Below are 14,667 nucleotides of genomic sequence, written 5' to 3' on the forward strand. Positions count from 1 at the left end.
CCTTTTTTTAAACCCCCATTTTGGAGCTAACAGAGCCACAGAATAGTCAAGTAATTTGCACAGAGTCACACAGGCTGGGCTCTTCCCATCAGGACTTTCTGCTGACACCCAATCTTGCTCATGGTCTCTCCAGGACAAGAAAGATGGCTTGGCACAGCTGAGCCTCAAACTTCTGAGTCCCCACATGCCAGCGAAATGGCATGCCTGGGGGAGGGGAGGAGGGCTGGCAGACTGGAGCCAGGTCTAGGTCTAGCTTGCTTTGTTTGCTCGTACCTAGCACCTGGGATTCATTTGTTTCTTACTGCGTGCTCCTTTCGTTCATTTATATGATCCGTGCTGATGAACTTGGGGATACAGGAACTAAGCTTTATTTAAATTACTGAAGTTGCCCTGAGGATTCACTGCAATAGTGAACATATGAGAACATAGGTACTCCTGGATCATCCGGTGGCAAACGGGGTGGGGAGAGGCAAACACTTCTGCCCCAGTGTGACAGCAAGTAAGAAATCCTTTCCCACCCTACCCCTGCCTGCCTTTGTTCTGTCTCTCAAGAAGTCCTCCTTTTATGCTAGCGGAGGGGACAATTCTAGCTCGTGCCTCTGCCCTTCCAGTGGAAAGGGCTCTCAGGACTGACATTCACTGGGACAGTCACATCATTCTTTGCAATAGCTGCGGTCCTCCATCAGTTCTGCCCAGCTGCCACATAGCCAAGGCACCTCACAGCACAAGGCTGGGCAGCCTGTGCAGGAGCTCGCAGTTCAGGTGAGCGCCATGTGCGTTAATGTGCTGGCTGCTGTTTAACCAAGTCCTGCTTCCACTGAGACTGGAAAATAACAGAATGACCTTTGAACCCATATATACCATTTTATGAATTTGCTGAGTATAAATCTTGAGTGAAAAATTTTAAAGAAATGCTAAGTATTACTACCAACTCTCATATCTATCATATTTGTAAAACTTTCAAAATCTGGCCACCACTACCATTTAACTAAAACTCCAGGCCTTTTAAAAAAAGAAACGATTAGATCCACCTAAGATTGAACTTTAGAGGTCCCTGGGAGTGTATACAATTTTTCATCCAGAATATGTACCTGGCACCTTATCTCCCCCTATTAAACAGTAATCAGCATCACCAGTGATCATATGGCAGGCAACAAAGTGACATCTGGAACAAGCACCAACTAGTTTGCCATAGCTTTGGATTACATTTTAAAAAGCCCAATGATAATGTGATTCTCCAGAACAAATGGAAATCATTTTATTCATTTAACAAATATTTACTGAGCACCTACTATGTGCCAGGAAGTAAACAAAATAGACCAGTGTGCTTGGGGGGAACATGGAGGTGCCAGGGTCTCCTGGTTGGGAAGGCTGTCCACTAAAGTCTGCCTGGGCATCAAGACAGACCACAAAGAAAACATGACAAGAGGGTGAACTTCCTCAGGGTCTGGGTTATGGGATACACATCCACTGACAAAGCGTTAACAAACCTCCAAACTCTGCTACTTCTGCAGGTTACCAGCGTCCACCGCTGCGCCTGTAGGACCCACACACCATGCCAGGTGCCCCATTTTCATGAAGAGACAGAGAAAGAAGTCAGAGACGCTGCTGCCTTTAGTATGGCTAATTTGTGTGTGGCCTGGGGCAAGGCACCATACCTCTCTGATTCCTACTATTAAAGGAAGGTATTCCTCTCGTCCCTCAGCTGGAGCTGAGAATACACCCTTGCCCAGTTCACTGATGGTGAAGATGTTTTTTTCTGAGCCTGAGTGAGGCACACAACAACCAAACCAATTGTCTTGTTGGTTCAAGTCATTGTCCTACCCCTGTTCCAGGTGGAGAGCCCAGAAGGTCCTCACCTGTTGGTCTCCTGTCTGAGCTGGCCCAGCTGGAGGTTCAGGTGCTGCTGGTGGCGCTGGTGGGGCAGAGGCTCCTGAACCACCGCCGAACCAGGCCCGCTCTCTCCGTAGGCGACGTGCGCTTCGCCGCCAGGCAGGCCTGCTGGGGGATAGTCCTCTTCCACCTCAGCTGGGTCCTTCTCTATCCCCTCGGTCTCGGAGGCAGGCTCAAAGTGGGCTCGGAGCTCTGTGAAATCACAGAAGAAATGACAGTTCGCAAGACAGCATCTTAACAAGGTGGGGGCTTGGTGTAGCTGACGCCTGGTGCCAGCAAACGAGGAGGCCGTTCGGAGGCCGGCCTGGCCAATGCGCCGCTCCATCCAGGGACTGCTGACTTCACAACAGGAGGGGAGGCTATTTCATTGTGTTCTCTGTAGTGTAAATATCGTCACCCCAGTTTACGGATGAAGAAACTGAGGCTTAAAGACGGTAAGTTAACCAGGGACAGCTTTAAAAAGGTACGATTAGGCTTGCAACCAGGCCTGCACCCTTTTACAGCAGAAGGCGGCTGCTGGGAGCAGACAGTAATTCAGTACCCGGGTTTCCCAGGCCTCTCCTGGCAGCGGCGCCTGGGCCAGGCACTTTCGGGACAGCAGGCAGGAGACGGCCTGCGAGGGGCCAAAGGAAGCGGGGAAGTGGCGATGGCAACAGATTGGTTTCAAAGCCTCCCTTCACAAGGAAAGTCACCACAGAAAGAGAACCAACATTGGTATTAAGCTGCTCTAACATTTCAAAAAGAGTCTACAAGAGCCAAAGATTTCCATAGCTACCACACAATGATTCCGAGAGAGGAAACCGAGCCATTACATTTTCAACTATGAGCATACACACTGAAGTGGATGCCAGAGGACTGGAGGTCCTTGCCCTTGGGCTCAATGCTCCCTTTTTAGGTCATGAATTTAGCCTATATTCGGTCGCCTTCGTTATACTGAGGGAACACATCAATATGGCGCCATGAGATATTCTTAGAATCACAGGATCTTAACCCTGCCAGCGATCTATGACAGCATCCACTTAATTGCAAGGAAGTACACAGCCAAGATGGAAAAGAGAAAGCAATGATTGTTGAATGCAGAGAGTATTTCTTGTCTTTTCCACAGAATGAAGCTGACCTTGACTGCAAAGAGGGCACTTACCTGGGATGAGAATGGTGACCGCGGCCTGTACTGCTCGGCGGATGATGTTGTCCATCGCGAACATCCAGTGGGGCCTAATTAAGTGGTTCCTCAAAATTTTATTTACCTAAAAAAAAAAATCACAATAATCCATATTTCCAGTCCATTGACTTTCAAGAAATACTAGTTTTTACTATTCTAATTTGCTTCCACTCTGCCTGAGATAAAGTGTTAGCCCATGCTGCCCTGGAGTTCCTGCCCAATGTAGAACTGAGTCTTCCTTTAAGCTGACCTAAGTCATGCTGGGGTCTAGAAGGTGGGTACAGTGATCAGATCAACCTCACTGGCCTCTTCGTTGCTTACTCAACAAGCATGTATTGAGCACCTACGAAATGACAAGCTGGCTCTGCACAGGAGGCTTGCGACACAAAGATGTACCAGATGTGGTCTCAGGCCTGGAGGAACTCATATCTGTTTGGGCAGACACAGGCTTAAACTCCCACCTGCTCTGCTGGCAGATGCTACATGTTCCCAAATCCTAGACTCATGCTCATTATGGCCAAATGCAGTCAGCCCGTTCACCCGGATGATGTTTCCTGTACCTACATACTCAGTGTCTAGAAGGAGCTGCCCAAACTCAGGATTCAGGTATAAACAGGTGAGAAGATATGAGGGCTATGGGAGAAAGTGGTAAATGAATTCCATGGTCTGGCATGGTCTCTAGGGCCAGACGGAGCACTTACAGCATCCTGAAATCCAAACAGTACCAGATGAATCTGACTGATGGACGAGCTATCAAAGTCCAGGTCCACCTTGAGCTTTGATATTGTGGACGCCATCGCCCTGTGCTCCGGGGAGCGGATGAAGTCCCTCAGGATCCCAATAACTTGCTTGATGTGGCCAACTGAGAGACGCAACTCTTCTGAACTCTGACGAGACACACACACATACCATTTTCATTGAGTGAGTCAGAGGGAGGGATAGAAAACTCAAAACGTATCATGGGAAACTAGATTGTCCATTTGCTGTGAAATTGTGGAATCCCCAGGTGAGAAGGGGTCTCTATAATTCCCTCCATCTCTTTCCTGTCAGGGTCTTCTGGCCCCTTCTCCCAGGGGGGCACCCACCCTCACAGCCAAGCCCCCCTATGAATGGTCCCACCTCTGTTTAACCCCTTGTAAGGGCCCCCATCAACGAGCCTTGTCAGAAGGTAGAGTTCAGGGCAGGACAGCGGCCTCCACCTAAAAGGACCTTTCCCACCCAGAAAAAGAAAAGGGGACCATTTCACCAGTGCCGTGTCCTAGTTAAAACTCAAGTGTTTTCACACATAGCCATTCTCACGGAAGTGGCTGTTCTCCCAGCCTCTGAGGGCAGCTCTAGCATGTCCTACAGCTGGGCGTTAATTCCGGGGCTCAAAACCCCGCTGACAGAAGGCCCGAGGCCCTTCGGGCTCTCTGCTGCCATCTGGCCTGTTTTCCACCAGGGGGCAGCACTGCCCCACGAATGCCTGGAAGTACCTGAGTGTCTGCAAATTTCCTGTTTCGGGGGACCGGTTTTCTTTTTCTTTGTATTTTCCTTTTGTTTTGGTGGGGAAAGGAAGGATGTTGGTAAATGCTTAGGGTGATCACTGTAACTGCAAATGTTCCAGGGTAGTCCTGTTCGGACCTCGCAGAGGGGGGCGGGACCAGCAGGCGCCCTCCCCCGCTCATACCTGGGCCACGCACTCCTGCAGGTTGGAAGCCACCTGGTTCTGTTCCTCCCAAAGGATCTTGTACAGGATGGCACGGCGCTCGCTGTCCTTGCGCAGCAGGAAGAGTCCTGGGTCCCTGTCCTCTGGGGATGAGCCCGCATTCCGGTCTTCTGAAGCCAAGCTCTCATCGGGAACACTGGGGATAAACACATGTGACAATTCCCGTACGTCCAGGAGCACTGTCTCCGGGAAGCATACCACGTTAGGACGCCATGGGGGAGGGACTAAGAGGTGACTATAACGTTGCAGTGCCCGCTCTCAGGAAGATGAGATTGCAGAAAGACGTACAGAGCTGCGGTGTTCTGTCCAACTGCCATGGCACCCGCGCTGGGAGGGGGAAGAGCCCGAGAGGGAGAGGCGGGGACAGGGCCTCCAGGAGCCGGATGGGACGGGGAGAAATTACGGGGGAGGAGGGGAGCAGGCAGGGAAGAGTGAGGGAAGAGGAGAGGAGGGAAAGTTCGGAGGGGGAAGGAAGAAAGAGGGAAGAAGAAGGGAGATGGGGGAGAGGACGAGAAGGGAAGGCTAGGGAACAGAGTGACCTCCTTGCTCAGATAGGACCCTGCAGGAAGGAAGCAAAAGCCCTTGGCGGCCATCTGGTTTTGACCTGGGGGTATTCTGCCGCTGCCAGCACCTTCGCGGCCCACGGCGGAGGGGTGGGGACCTGGTGGGGACCTGGCATACCTGAGAAGGCGGCTGAGCTGGTGCTTGGGCACCCGGGCCTTCTCAAAGAACTTGTCGGGCTGGGCGTCTGAGTCTGGGGAGATGGAGGTGAGCTCGATGCTGCTGCTGCCCGCGGGCTCCCCCAACGCATGCAGGGCCAGGATGGTGCCCCGGGCACCCTCTGTCAGGGGACAGCAGGAAGGAGAGGCTCAGAGGGGGCAGGGTGGGAGCTGAGCCTCTGGCAGCCCCTCAGATCCAGGTGACCCACCCAGGGGCTCAGTAAGCTTGTGCTGCTCTAACCAGGTGGTACCAGCAATCACCCAGATCCTGGGGAAATGCAGGTCTGGGATGGCACCCAGATGGCATTTCTACTCAGAGGCAGGGAGTGGGGGTCACACTCTGCAGAGCAAGTTGCTGAGCCACTCTGTCGTGGCTCCCAACCCCCATCCATACCACGGAAAGGAGGACAAGCAGCTTCCTTTTCAGAGGCAACTCTTATGTCATTGTCCAGAAGGTGTCACTGGGCTTTGGTGACCTGCAGGACAGCCACCACAGGCCAACCTCCCTGACTTACACTTTAATCAAGGTCAGGGTCAGCACAGAATGACAGGCCAGGCCCCAAAAATGAAGCCCCAGGCTCTGAACGTGGCAATACACAAAATCCAGACAGGGCACCTCACTTCCCCGCTCTTCCTAATACCAAAGGACAGACTATAACAAGAGCAGGGGTGCCACTGTCACCTGTAAGGCTCCCTGTGCTTCTGTCAGGAAATCAAGGGACATTTATTGGTTAGGTCTATGACAACCTCCAAACCTACTGCATAATCCCTGCCATTCTTCACAAAAACAGGCCCCTCAGCCTGTCACTATGGAGAGCGACAGGAGCTGGGGGCCCAGGCGTTCACTTGTCTAGGGTGTCGCCCCAGCTGTCCAGGTAGGCCTCACCTGAGGGCCTGAAGGCAATTCGGTTCTTCTTGCCCTTGTTCACCTGTCTTAAGAAGCCCTCTCCAAGTAGCTTGGTGGCAGTGACACGTTTGTGGGGGTCAGGCTCAAAACAGGATAAAATGAAGGCTCTGGCTTCAGCTGAAAGGGCTTCTGGAATCTCAGGGTGGATCTTAAACATCCCCACCTGCATGTAAGGGAGAGGTAATGATGTGTCAGTGAGGCCTCAGGTGAACTCAGGTGTCCACGTCTTCAATACTAAGCCCCTACACAGCTGCTGTCCCCAGGGGACGGGGGCGGAGAAGGAGCATGACAGCCTCAGTGACTTGCACCTCTGTCCACATCCCTTTGCAATGTTCTGTTCTTGCCCCTGCCATCCACAGGTGGAATCTATTTCCCCATCCCTGGAAGCTTGGCTGGCCTCTTCTGATTGCTTTGACCCTGAGCTTGTGGTAGAAGTGGTATTGTGACAGTTTCAGAGCTGAGGCCTTGCAGTTCCTGCTCTAGTCCTCCTGGAGCCCTGAGACCACTATGCAGGCAAGAAGCCCAAGAAGGACGACCATGTGGAGAGAACACCCCAGCCATCCCAACTGTCACCCAGCCATGCAGGAGAGGCCCTCTCCGACCATGCTGCTCCAGCCAAGCCACCACTTGGCTGCAACCACATGAGTGAGCCCAGGCAAGACCAGTGGAAGAACCAACAGTCAACCCACAGAATCATGACAAATAAAAAGCCATTGCTTTAAGCCTGTAAAGTTTTGGGGTGGTTTGCTACATGGCAGAAGATAACTGAGACAGGACTTGAGCCATAGCCTGGGGCAGGACATCCTCTGAGGACATTCAAAGGCATCTGTTATCTTAATCCCTGATACACAGAGTTCCCAAGAGACACCACCCCTCACGCCGCTCAGTCTGTGTGTGTCCACAGCCCAGATTCCCAACCTCCAGCTCTAAACCTTGAGGCCGCTAAGTCACAGACAAGTAATTAACCATCTACAAGCAAAGCCATGGCCCCTCCCCACAGGGTACAGCTGGTTGCGGGGATGCCTTTTCCTGTTAGGGCTCCTGCTAAAAATTCTGTTTCAGCTCCCACTTCTGGCCAGGTAATCACTGTCCTGCTAAAGGCTCTCTGTCCCTGTGACCCGGAAAGGAGCAAGAGCTGGTTCTAAGCCATCACGTTGCGCTGTGATGTAGGAATGATTCCATGACAAATCTTGCATAACCCCCTCCTGCATAATTGTTCCTACTTGGGGTGGCTCTCTGGTCTTTTTAGGAGTTGTCATCTTAAGGTTTTCATAGTCTTCTCCATGTCTTTCCCAAGCCCGCCCAACAATCCAGGGGTGGCAGCCATGTGTCCTCCAGATGCACGCCCACTCCCAGCTCCTCAGCACTCCTGGGGGCTGCCTCGGCCTCCCTTGCCCACTGAGCGAGATCTGGGGGCTGCTGAGAGCAGACTACAGGGCCTCCCAACGTCACATCCCCAAGGCCCGTGACAGGGCGGACATGTGCCATCTCCACCACATTGCTCCTCATGACCAGGATGGACAGCTCAAGAGCTGTAGATTTGAAGAACTTGAAATGCTAGACCTGATCTGAAATGCAGGGTGCGTTACAGGTGGCACCCCTTGCCTGAGCAGTCGGGAGACAAGTTGGCAGTCCCACGGGCAGTGGAGTGCAGAGGCAATGATTCAGGATGAGAACTAAAAAGGAAAGGGGTAGCTGCTCCTCTGGCTCTCAGAGAAGAGAGAGATGTGGGCAGCTGACACCTGCCAGGGTATCCCCTTTAAGGGTGCTTCGCTGTTACCCAAAAGCTCCCTGCATTGATTTCCTACGGCTGCCATAACAGAGTGCCACAAACTGGGTGGCTTAAACAACACACATTTCTTGTCTCACAGTTCCGGAGGCTGAAAGTCCAAGATCGAGGTGTTGGCAGGGCCAGGCTCCCTCTGAAGCCTGCAGAGACTCCTCCCTTGCGTCTTCTAGCTCCTGGTGGGCCGCAGGCCGTGTCTGGCGCTCCTTGGCTGGTAGCTGCATCTCCCCCTCCTCTGCCTTCCCATGGCAGTGCCCTGTGTGTCTTCAATGGTCCTCTGTGTATGTGTGTATGTCCAAATCTCCCCATTTTATAAGACCACCAGCCATACTGGATTAGGGCCCCATTTTAACTTGAGTATCTCTGTAAAGACCCTATTTCCACATAAGGTCACATTCTGAGGTACTGGGGGTTAGGACTTTCATATGCCATTTGGGGTGACACAATCAAACCCATAACAGTCCCCTTGGGGGAAGAACAGTTCCTTTTGTTTTAGATAATGCCCAGAAGTTTCTGGAAATTTTTCTGGAGGATTCTAGGATCCCAGAAATAAATAACACAGGAGACATTATTTAATAAAAACTTTCTCATTTGCAATACAAACTGACTTCACATACAATCTAAAAAAGTCAATATATTTTCAAAGACTTTGCTAAGCTAATTAGCTAATGAAAAGCAGGAGGAACGAAGAGGATAGGGGGGTCACCCACACCTGTGGATGAATTGAGACAGTCACAGAGCTTCAGCTGGGTTTCCTGAGTTTCACAGGAAGTTGGCAGATCAGACAGCAGCCAGCCATGGCTCAGGTGGGCCCCATGTGCTTCTCAGCACTAGCTGCTATTTATACCAAGGCCTGTGATAGAAGCCACTGGTAAGATCTTCAGTGGCCCCAACTGGGTCCATTTGTGCATAGTCCAAGTGCTGAGGAAGGTTACTGCCGTCTTCCAGCCCTGGCGTTCAGGGTCCTGTTGGGATTGCAGGTGTCAGAAGACTCTTGTCAACTTGAGGTCTTGGCCTTGGAGCTGCCTGAGCAGCTGATATTAAGGTAAGAAGCTCTTAGAACCTTCTGCAGGGGCCTGGCCAGGCTGAATAGTGTAGCCAAGGCACCCACAGCACAGAGCACTCGGCCCACGGAACGCGCTGCACTCCCCTCAGTGGCAGACACCAGCGCTCACGCGGCTCAGTTCTTTCTGCCCGCGAAGCGGAGCTAGAGGGCTTGGCAAAGACACAGGCTACGAGGCTGCGAAGCTGCCACGTTTGGCAGAGAAGCTGGGAGTAGGTCTCTGGAATCACATTCTGTCAGGTACATCGACGCACTGTGGCCTCGTCACTCATACACAATGGCCATTGGCCGTCTGTGAATCCACTCTCTCAGGGCAAACAAAATTCCTCCCTGGAAGGTCAGTGCTGGTGATGGACTCTTGGGGATAGAGCCCCTTATATGTTTCTAAGTATACACAGAGCCAGAAGCTGCAAACCTGACCTTGGCACACAGGGCTGCCCTGGCATCAGTTTCCTGTGGGGTCACAAGCAAACATGTCCCTTTCCAAGGTGTCCACTGCCCACCAGTAGAACCCCCACTCATATTGGTCAATCTGTACTGCGTTGGCCTTGGCACCTGGACTGCTCATCCTGTTAGCTCTGGGAGGTTGTTAGAATGATAAAGGACACAGTATCCAATACCCAAAATCCCACCTCTCCAAAATTCAGGCAGAAACCTGTTCTCCAAAGACACACCTCCATGGCTTTTGAGCCTTACCCAGTGTAAGGGCGAATACAAATGAAAAATAAGAGGCTGGATTCTCCCTGTTGAAAATAAGGGAAGAGGAACCCACCCTTTTGTTACAGCATTTAATTTAGAGAACTTACAACTGTAAGTTCTAAGATGTATGTAAATCTTTTTAACAGCTAAATAAGCCTCTTGCCAGAAATGTCTCTCATGAGGACCTGGGAGCCACCTCTTAGAAATGTAATCATTAAAGAAGATAGCACCTCTATCTCCCAGTTTCTATGGGAGAGTAGCTTTTGTAGCTTTCAACCTTCACTGGGCCTCGCTCCAGAACTACCTCCTGCCTTAAGGATATGAAAAGTTTGTTTTTTTCCTGTGGATAAAGCAAATAGCTAATGCAAATGGTCACTCCAATTACCAGGTAAGTCTAAGGTGAGCTATGTGTGACAAATGGTGCTGTCAATTCCTCTCACCTGAGGACTAGCTACTGCTTCCCTTGAGAACACAGATGTAATGGATTGCATCTGCTTGGCTATGTGACTGGGTGCCATTTCTGTCTTTGTCATCTTAGCAGATTGCCTGTGACATGCCTCACCTTTTGGTTTAATACTTATTCAATAATAAAACTCCTCCTTCTCTCCTACCTTTGTGGAGAGGTTTTCTGGGTTGAGAAGAGATTTTTTTAAAAAATGATATTTCCCTTAACACCAGTAACCTAAATCACCAAACATGTCTTACTTTGAACATTGCTGCCTGCGGCTCGCCGAGCTCATAGAACGGAGGCCTGCTGGTGGCCATCTCAATGATGGTGCAGCCCAGGGACCAGATATCAGCTGGGGCACCATACCCGCGAGGTCCTTGATCGATAATCTCAGGGGCCATGTACTGCAGAGTGCCTATTTGGAAAGCAAACAAACAAAGATTATGGGCACCATATTGCTTAAGAACTAAGTGGCCTGTAATCCCAGCTACTCAGGACGCTGAGGGGGAAGGATCGCCTGAGCCTAGGAGTTCGAGGCCAGCCAGGGCAACACAGTGAGACCCCCATCTCAAAGCAAAACAAAACTAAATGGATTATTAGTAAACAAGTGTGTGAACTGAACCGCCTCTTTAGTGACAGATGGATCCTTGTCCCATGCGTAAATAATCCAGTTGCATCTTTCTTTAAGTAGAGACATGAAACATGCCTTCCTTTAACACTAGTCACACATCAAGAGGATTGCTTAGCCTCTCAAAGGACAAATAGGCCCAATTCCGTAAGCACATACCAGTGCCTGCCAAACACAGGGAAACCAGAACGTGAGAAACAGAGCCTCGTCTTGAAGCTACCTAGTAGAGAAACCAGACGGAATGGTGGTGGCGGTAGTGACGGCAAAGCGTGGTAAGTGCTATGACAGAGGCATACACAGAAGGCTACGAGAACATCGAAAAGGTGCTTGATTCTGCCTGGTTCAAGTCAGGGAAATCTATGGCTGCATCCACTTCAATCTCCAAGGAGAAAATGCCAGGACAAGATTAGACATACAAGACATTTATTGGGGAGAAGGTCTCTGAAGGACAAAGGGGTCAGGAGCAGGACAGGCCGGGCGAGCCATCAGACTGAGATGTGGGTCTAATGCCTGGGAAAGGAGGGGGAAGGAAGAATTGGGTCAGAAGGGGGGGAAAAAAGGTGGAGTAAAGGTAACCTCCTGGATTCCTGCTCCCAGAGAAAGAGGTGTAGATCTCAGTCTGCTACACGAGTGGGTTGCTCTCCTGCAAGAACAGCGCTGTGAATTGGCGGAGATTCAGCATGGGATACACAAAAAAGAGGGGAAAAAAAAGGTGAATGGGAGACAGGAGCGTGAAATCTGGAGAGTGCGAGACAGACAACAGAAAGTAGAGCAGGGGACGGCTGCACCCACCTGGCCAGTAAGTGCAGTGGGATCAGACCCACAGGAAAAAGTCTTGCTTCCCCACTGACCTCCACACCCACCAAGACAGGGACCTGCCTGAAGTCAGTGAAGAATTGCGGCAGGGGACGTGGGGCTCTGTGGAGAGGAGACAATGACGGGAGGCATCTTGAACTCCCGGAGCTCTGTGCCAGGACTGTACTGGGCAGGGGAGGTACTGGGCTGAGCTACCACTGGAGATAGTTAGGAGACAGGAAACTTGCCTCTGGCACCCAGTGGGTACAAATCGACGGAGGTGATCACTAAGTAGGGGACTTTAACCTGGAAACTGCTGCGGGCGAATAGGCCCACTCGGGGCAGGTCAGTAAGAGCGACAGCTCCTGCTGGACAGGCATGAGACTGTGGGAGGGTGACATAAAAGAGACAACGGGGCATCCTGATGACTCACCTCCCTGATCTGGCGCCTGCCAACTCCTGAACGGTCGCCCCCAGTGCTAGCGCTCTGCGGGCGAGCGGTCGCCATTTTCGGGGTCCACAACCCAGCCGCTGCGGTGTGATACGGTGTCAGGCAGCTCCCTTCCCCTAGCCCAGGGACTCTCGTGACAAGCTCTGCCCTTACACGACCTATGGTCAACTAGCCAGGCCCGTTTTGATAGGTGAATTCTGAATACTTCCCCAATTGTGGGAGGCTAACGCCTGCAGGACTGGGCAGATGCTGGGGTGCTGGGCGGACTGGGGCACCACCCCCTCCCTCTAGCCAGCATCTTTCACGCCAAAAGTGGTAGGCTCCACCCCTGGAGGTACAGTGAGACAAGAAAAGCCACTTTCCCTCTGCAACTAGTGTGAATCTGCGGGGCCTTGGCACAGATCAATAGTTGACAGCCCAGTGTCCTTGCTGGTTAGACAAAAATCCTAGCAAGAGGCCAAAACAGGCTCCCCAAGTAATCCCTCCCATCAGGAGCAGCCTCCCAACTGTAGTAGAAGAACCCTGAACATATTAGCGGCTCCCCCTAGTGGCAGATAAAGCAACCATAGGAGGGCACACATCCAGGCTGATACACAGCATCTACTGGAACAGAACCTACACAGGGCGTGTTACTTTCCAAACTAAAACTGAAAGGTGAGAAGTAACGGCTGATCCAGATGGGAAGGACTCAGCGAAAGAACTCTGGAAGTATGAAGAATCGAACGGAAAGCACACCCCCAAAGAGGAACAACAGCTCTCTAGCAATGGACATTAACCAAATTCAGAACACTAAAATGACAGAAGAATTTCAAACATGGATTGTAAGAAAACTCAATGATATGCAAGAAAAAAGGGACAACCAACACAAAGAAACCACAAAAAAATCCAGGACTTGGAAGAAAAATTCACTAAAGAAATTGAAATATTAAAGAAAAATCAAACTGAACTCGTAGAAATGAAGAATTTATTCAGGGAACTACAAAACAGTGGAAAACCTCAAGAACAGGGTAGATCAAACAGAAGAAAAATCTCATAGATTGAAGATAACACCTTCCAATTAAATAAGTCAGTCACACAGATAGAGCAGAGAAATAAGAGAAAAGAGCAAAGCCTACAAGAAATGTGGGATTATGTGAAGAAACCCAACTTGAGGGTTGTGGGAATCCCTGAGGGTGAAGAAGAAAACACACAAGAGTTGGATAAGCTATTTGAAGATATAATAGAGGAAAACTTCCCAGGCCTTGCTAAAAATCTAGATATCCAGGTACAAGAAGCTCAAAGGACCCCTGGGAGATTAAATGCAAAGAGGAAGACACCACGACATGCAGTCATCAGACTGACCAAAATATCCACTAAACAGGCCCTTCTACGGGCTGTAAGGTGAAAGAAACGAGTAACATACAAAGGAAAGCCCATCCGAATAACCTCAGACTTCTCAACTGAAACTTTACAAGCAAGAAGAGACTGGGGCCCCATTCTCACTCTTCTGAAACAGAATAATGCCCAGCCTAGAATCTTGTACCCTGCAAAACTAAGTTTTGTATATGAAGGAGAAATAAAGACATTCTCAGATAAGCAAAGACTGAGGGAATTCACCAAGACAAGACCAGTCCTCCAAGAAGTATTCAAAACAGAGCTACACAAGAATCAGCAAAATAAACACTCACGAATGTAAAACCACTCAAAAGCTAAAGATAAAAGGCTAGATACCACAGTGGCTCAAGAGAGAAAACAAAGCAACACAATTCAACCCAACAGAATGAACAGTAATTTGCCCCACTTATCAGTTCTCTCAATAAATGTGAATGGCTTGAACTCCCCACTCAAGAGACATAGGCTGACCAAATGGATAAAAAAAATACAAGCCAAGTATCTGCTGTCTTCAGGAAACACATCTAACCTGCAATGATGCATTTAGACTCAAATTAAAGGGGTGGAAATCAATATTTCAAGCAAACGGAAGCCAAAAAAAGGCTGGCGTGGAGGTTTTGATTTCAAATAACTTAGTTTTTAAATCAACAAAAGTAATGAAAGACAAAGAGGGTCACTATATAATGGTGAAGGGTACAGTTTAACAAGAAGACATAGCAATTCTAAATATGTATGCACCCAACTTAGGTGCACCCAGATTCATAAAGCAAACTCTACTTGATCTAAACAGATTGATAAACAGCAACACCATAATAGCCAGAGACTTCAACACTCCACTGACACCACAGGACAGATCCTCCAAACAGAAAATTAACAAAGAAATAATGCACTTAAACAGAACCCTAGAACGAATGGGCCTGACTGACATTTACAGGACATTCTACCCAAAGACTACTCAATATACGTTCTTATCATCAGCTCATGGGACATTCCCTAAGATTGACCATATTCTAGGACACAAAGCATGTCTCAAAAAA

General features: G+C 49.9%; 1 protein-coding gene across 1 annotated transcript in view; it reads right to left on the bottom strand.

The window, feature by feature from the left end:
- The window catches only part of MAP3K15 (mitogen-activated protein kinase kinase kinase 15), a 130,909-nt gene that overhangs the window by 3,362 nt on the left and 112,880 nt on the right, over nt 1–14,667 (bottom strand). The window contains exons 19-26 of the mRNA XM_012651700.1: nt 10,643–10,800; nt 6,369–6,552; nt 5,445–5,604; nt 4,725–4,899; nt 3,757–3,942; nt 3,035–3,140; nt 1,976–2,085; nt 1,860–1,915 (exon numbers count right to left, since the gene is read on the bottom strand). Coding sequence (XP_012507154.1) covers nt 1,860–1,915; nt 1,976–2,085; nt 3,035–3,140; nt 3,757–3,942; nt 4,725–4,899; nt 5,445–5,604; nt 6,369–6,552; nt 10,643–10,800 — 1,135 coding nt within the window. The remainder of the gene's footprint in view (nt 1–1,859; nt 1,916–1,975; nt 2,086–3,034; nt 3,141–3,756; nt 3,943–4,724; nt 4,900–5,444; nt 5,605–6,368; nt 6,553–10,642; nt 10,801–14,667) is intronic.

Source organism: Propithecus coquereli, unplaced genomic scaffold, assembly GCF_000956105.1.
Source record: "Propithecus coquereli isolate 6110/MARCELLA unplaced genomic scaffold, Pcoq_1.0 Scaffold362, whole genome shotgun sequence".
NCBI classification, from domain to species: domain Eukaryota; kingdom Metazoa; phylum Chordata; class Mammalia; order Primates; family Indriidae; genus Propithecus; species Propithecus coquereli.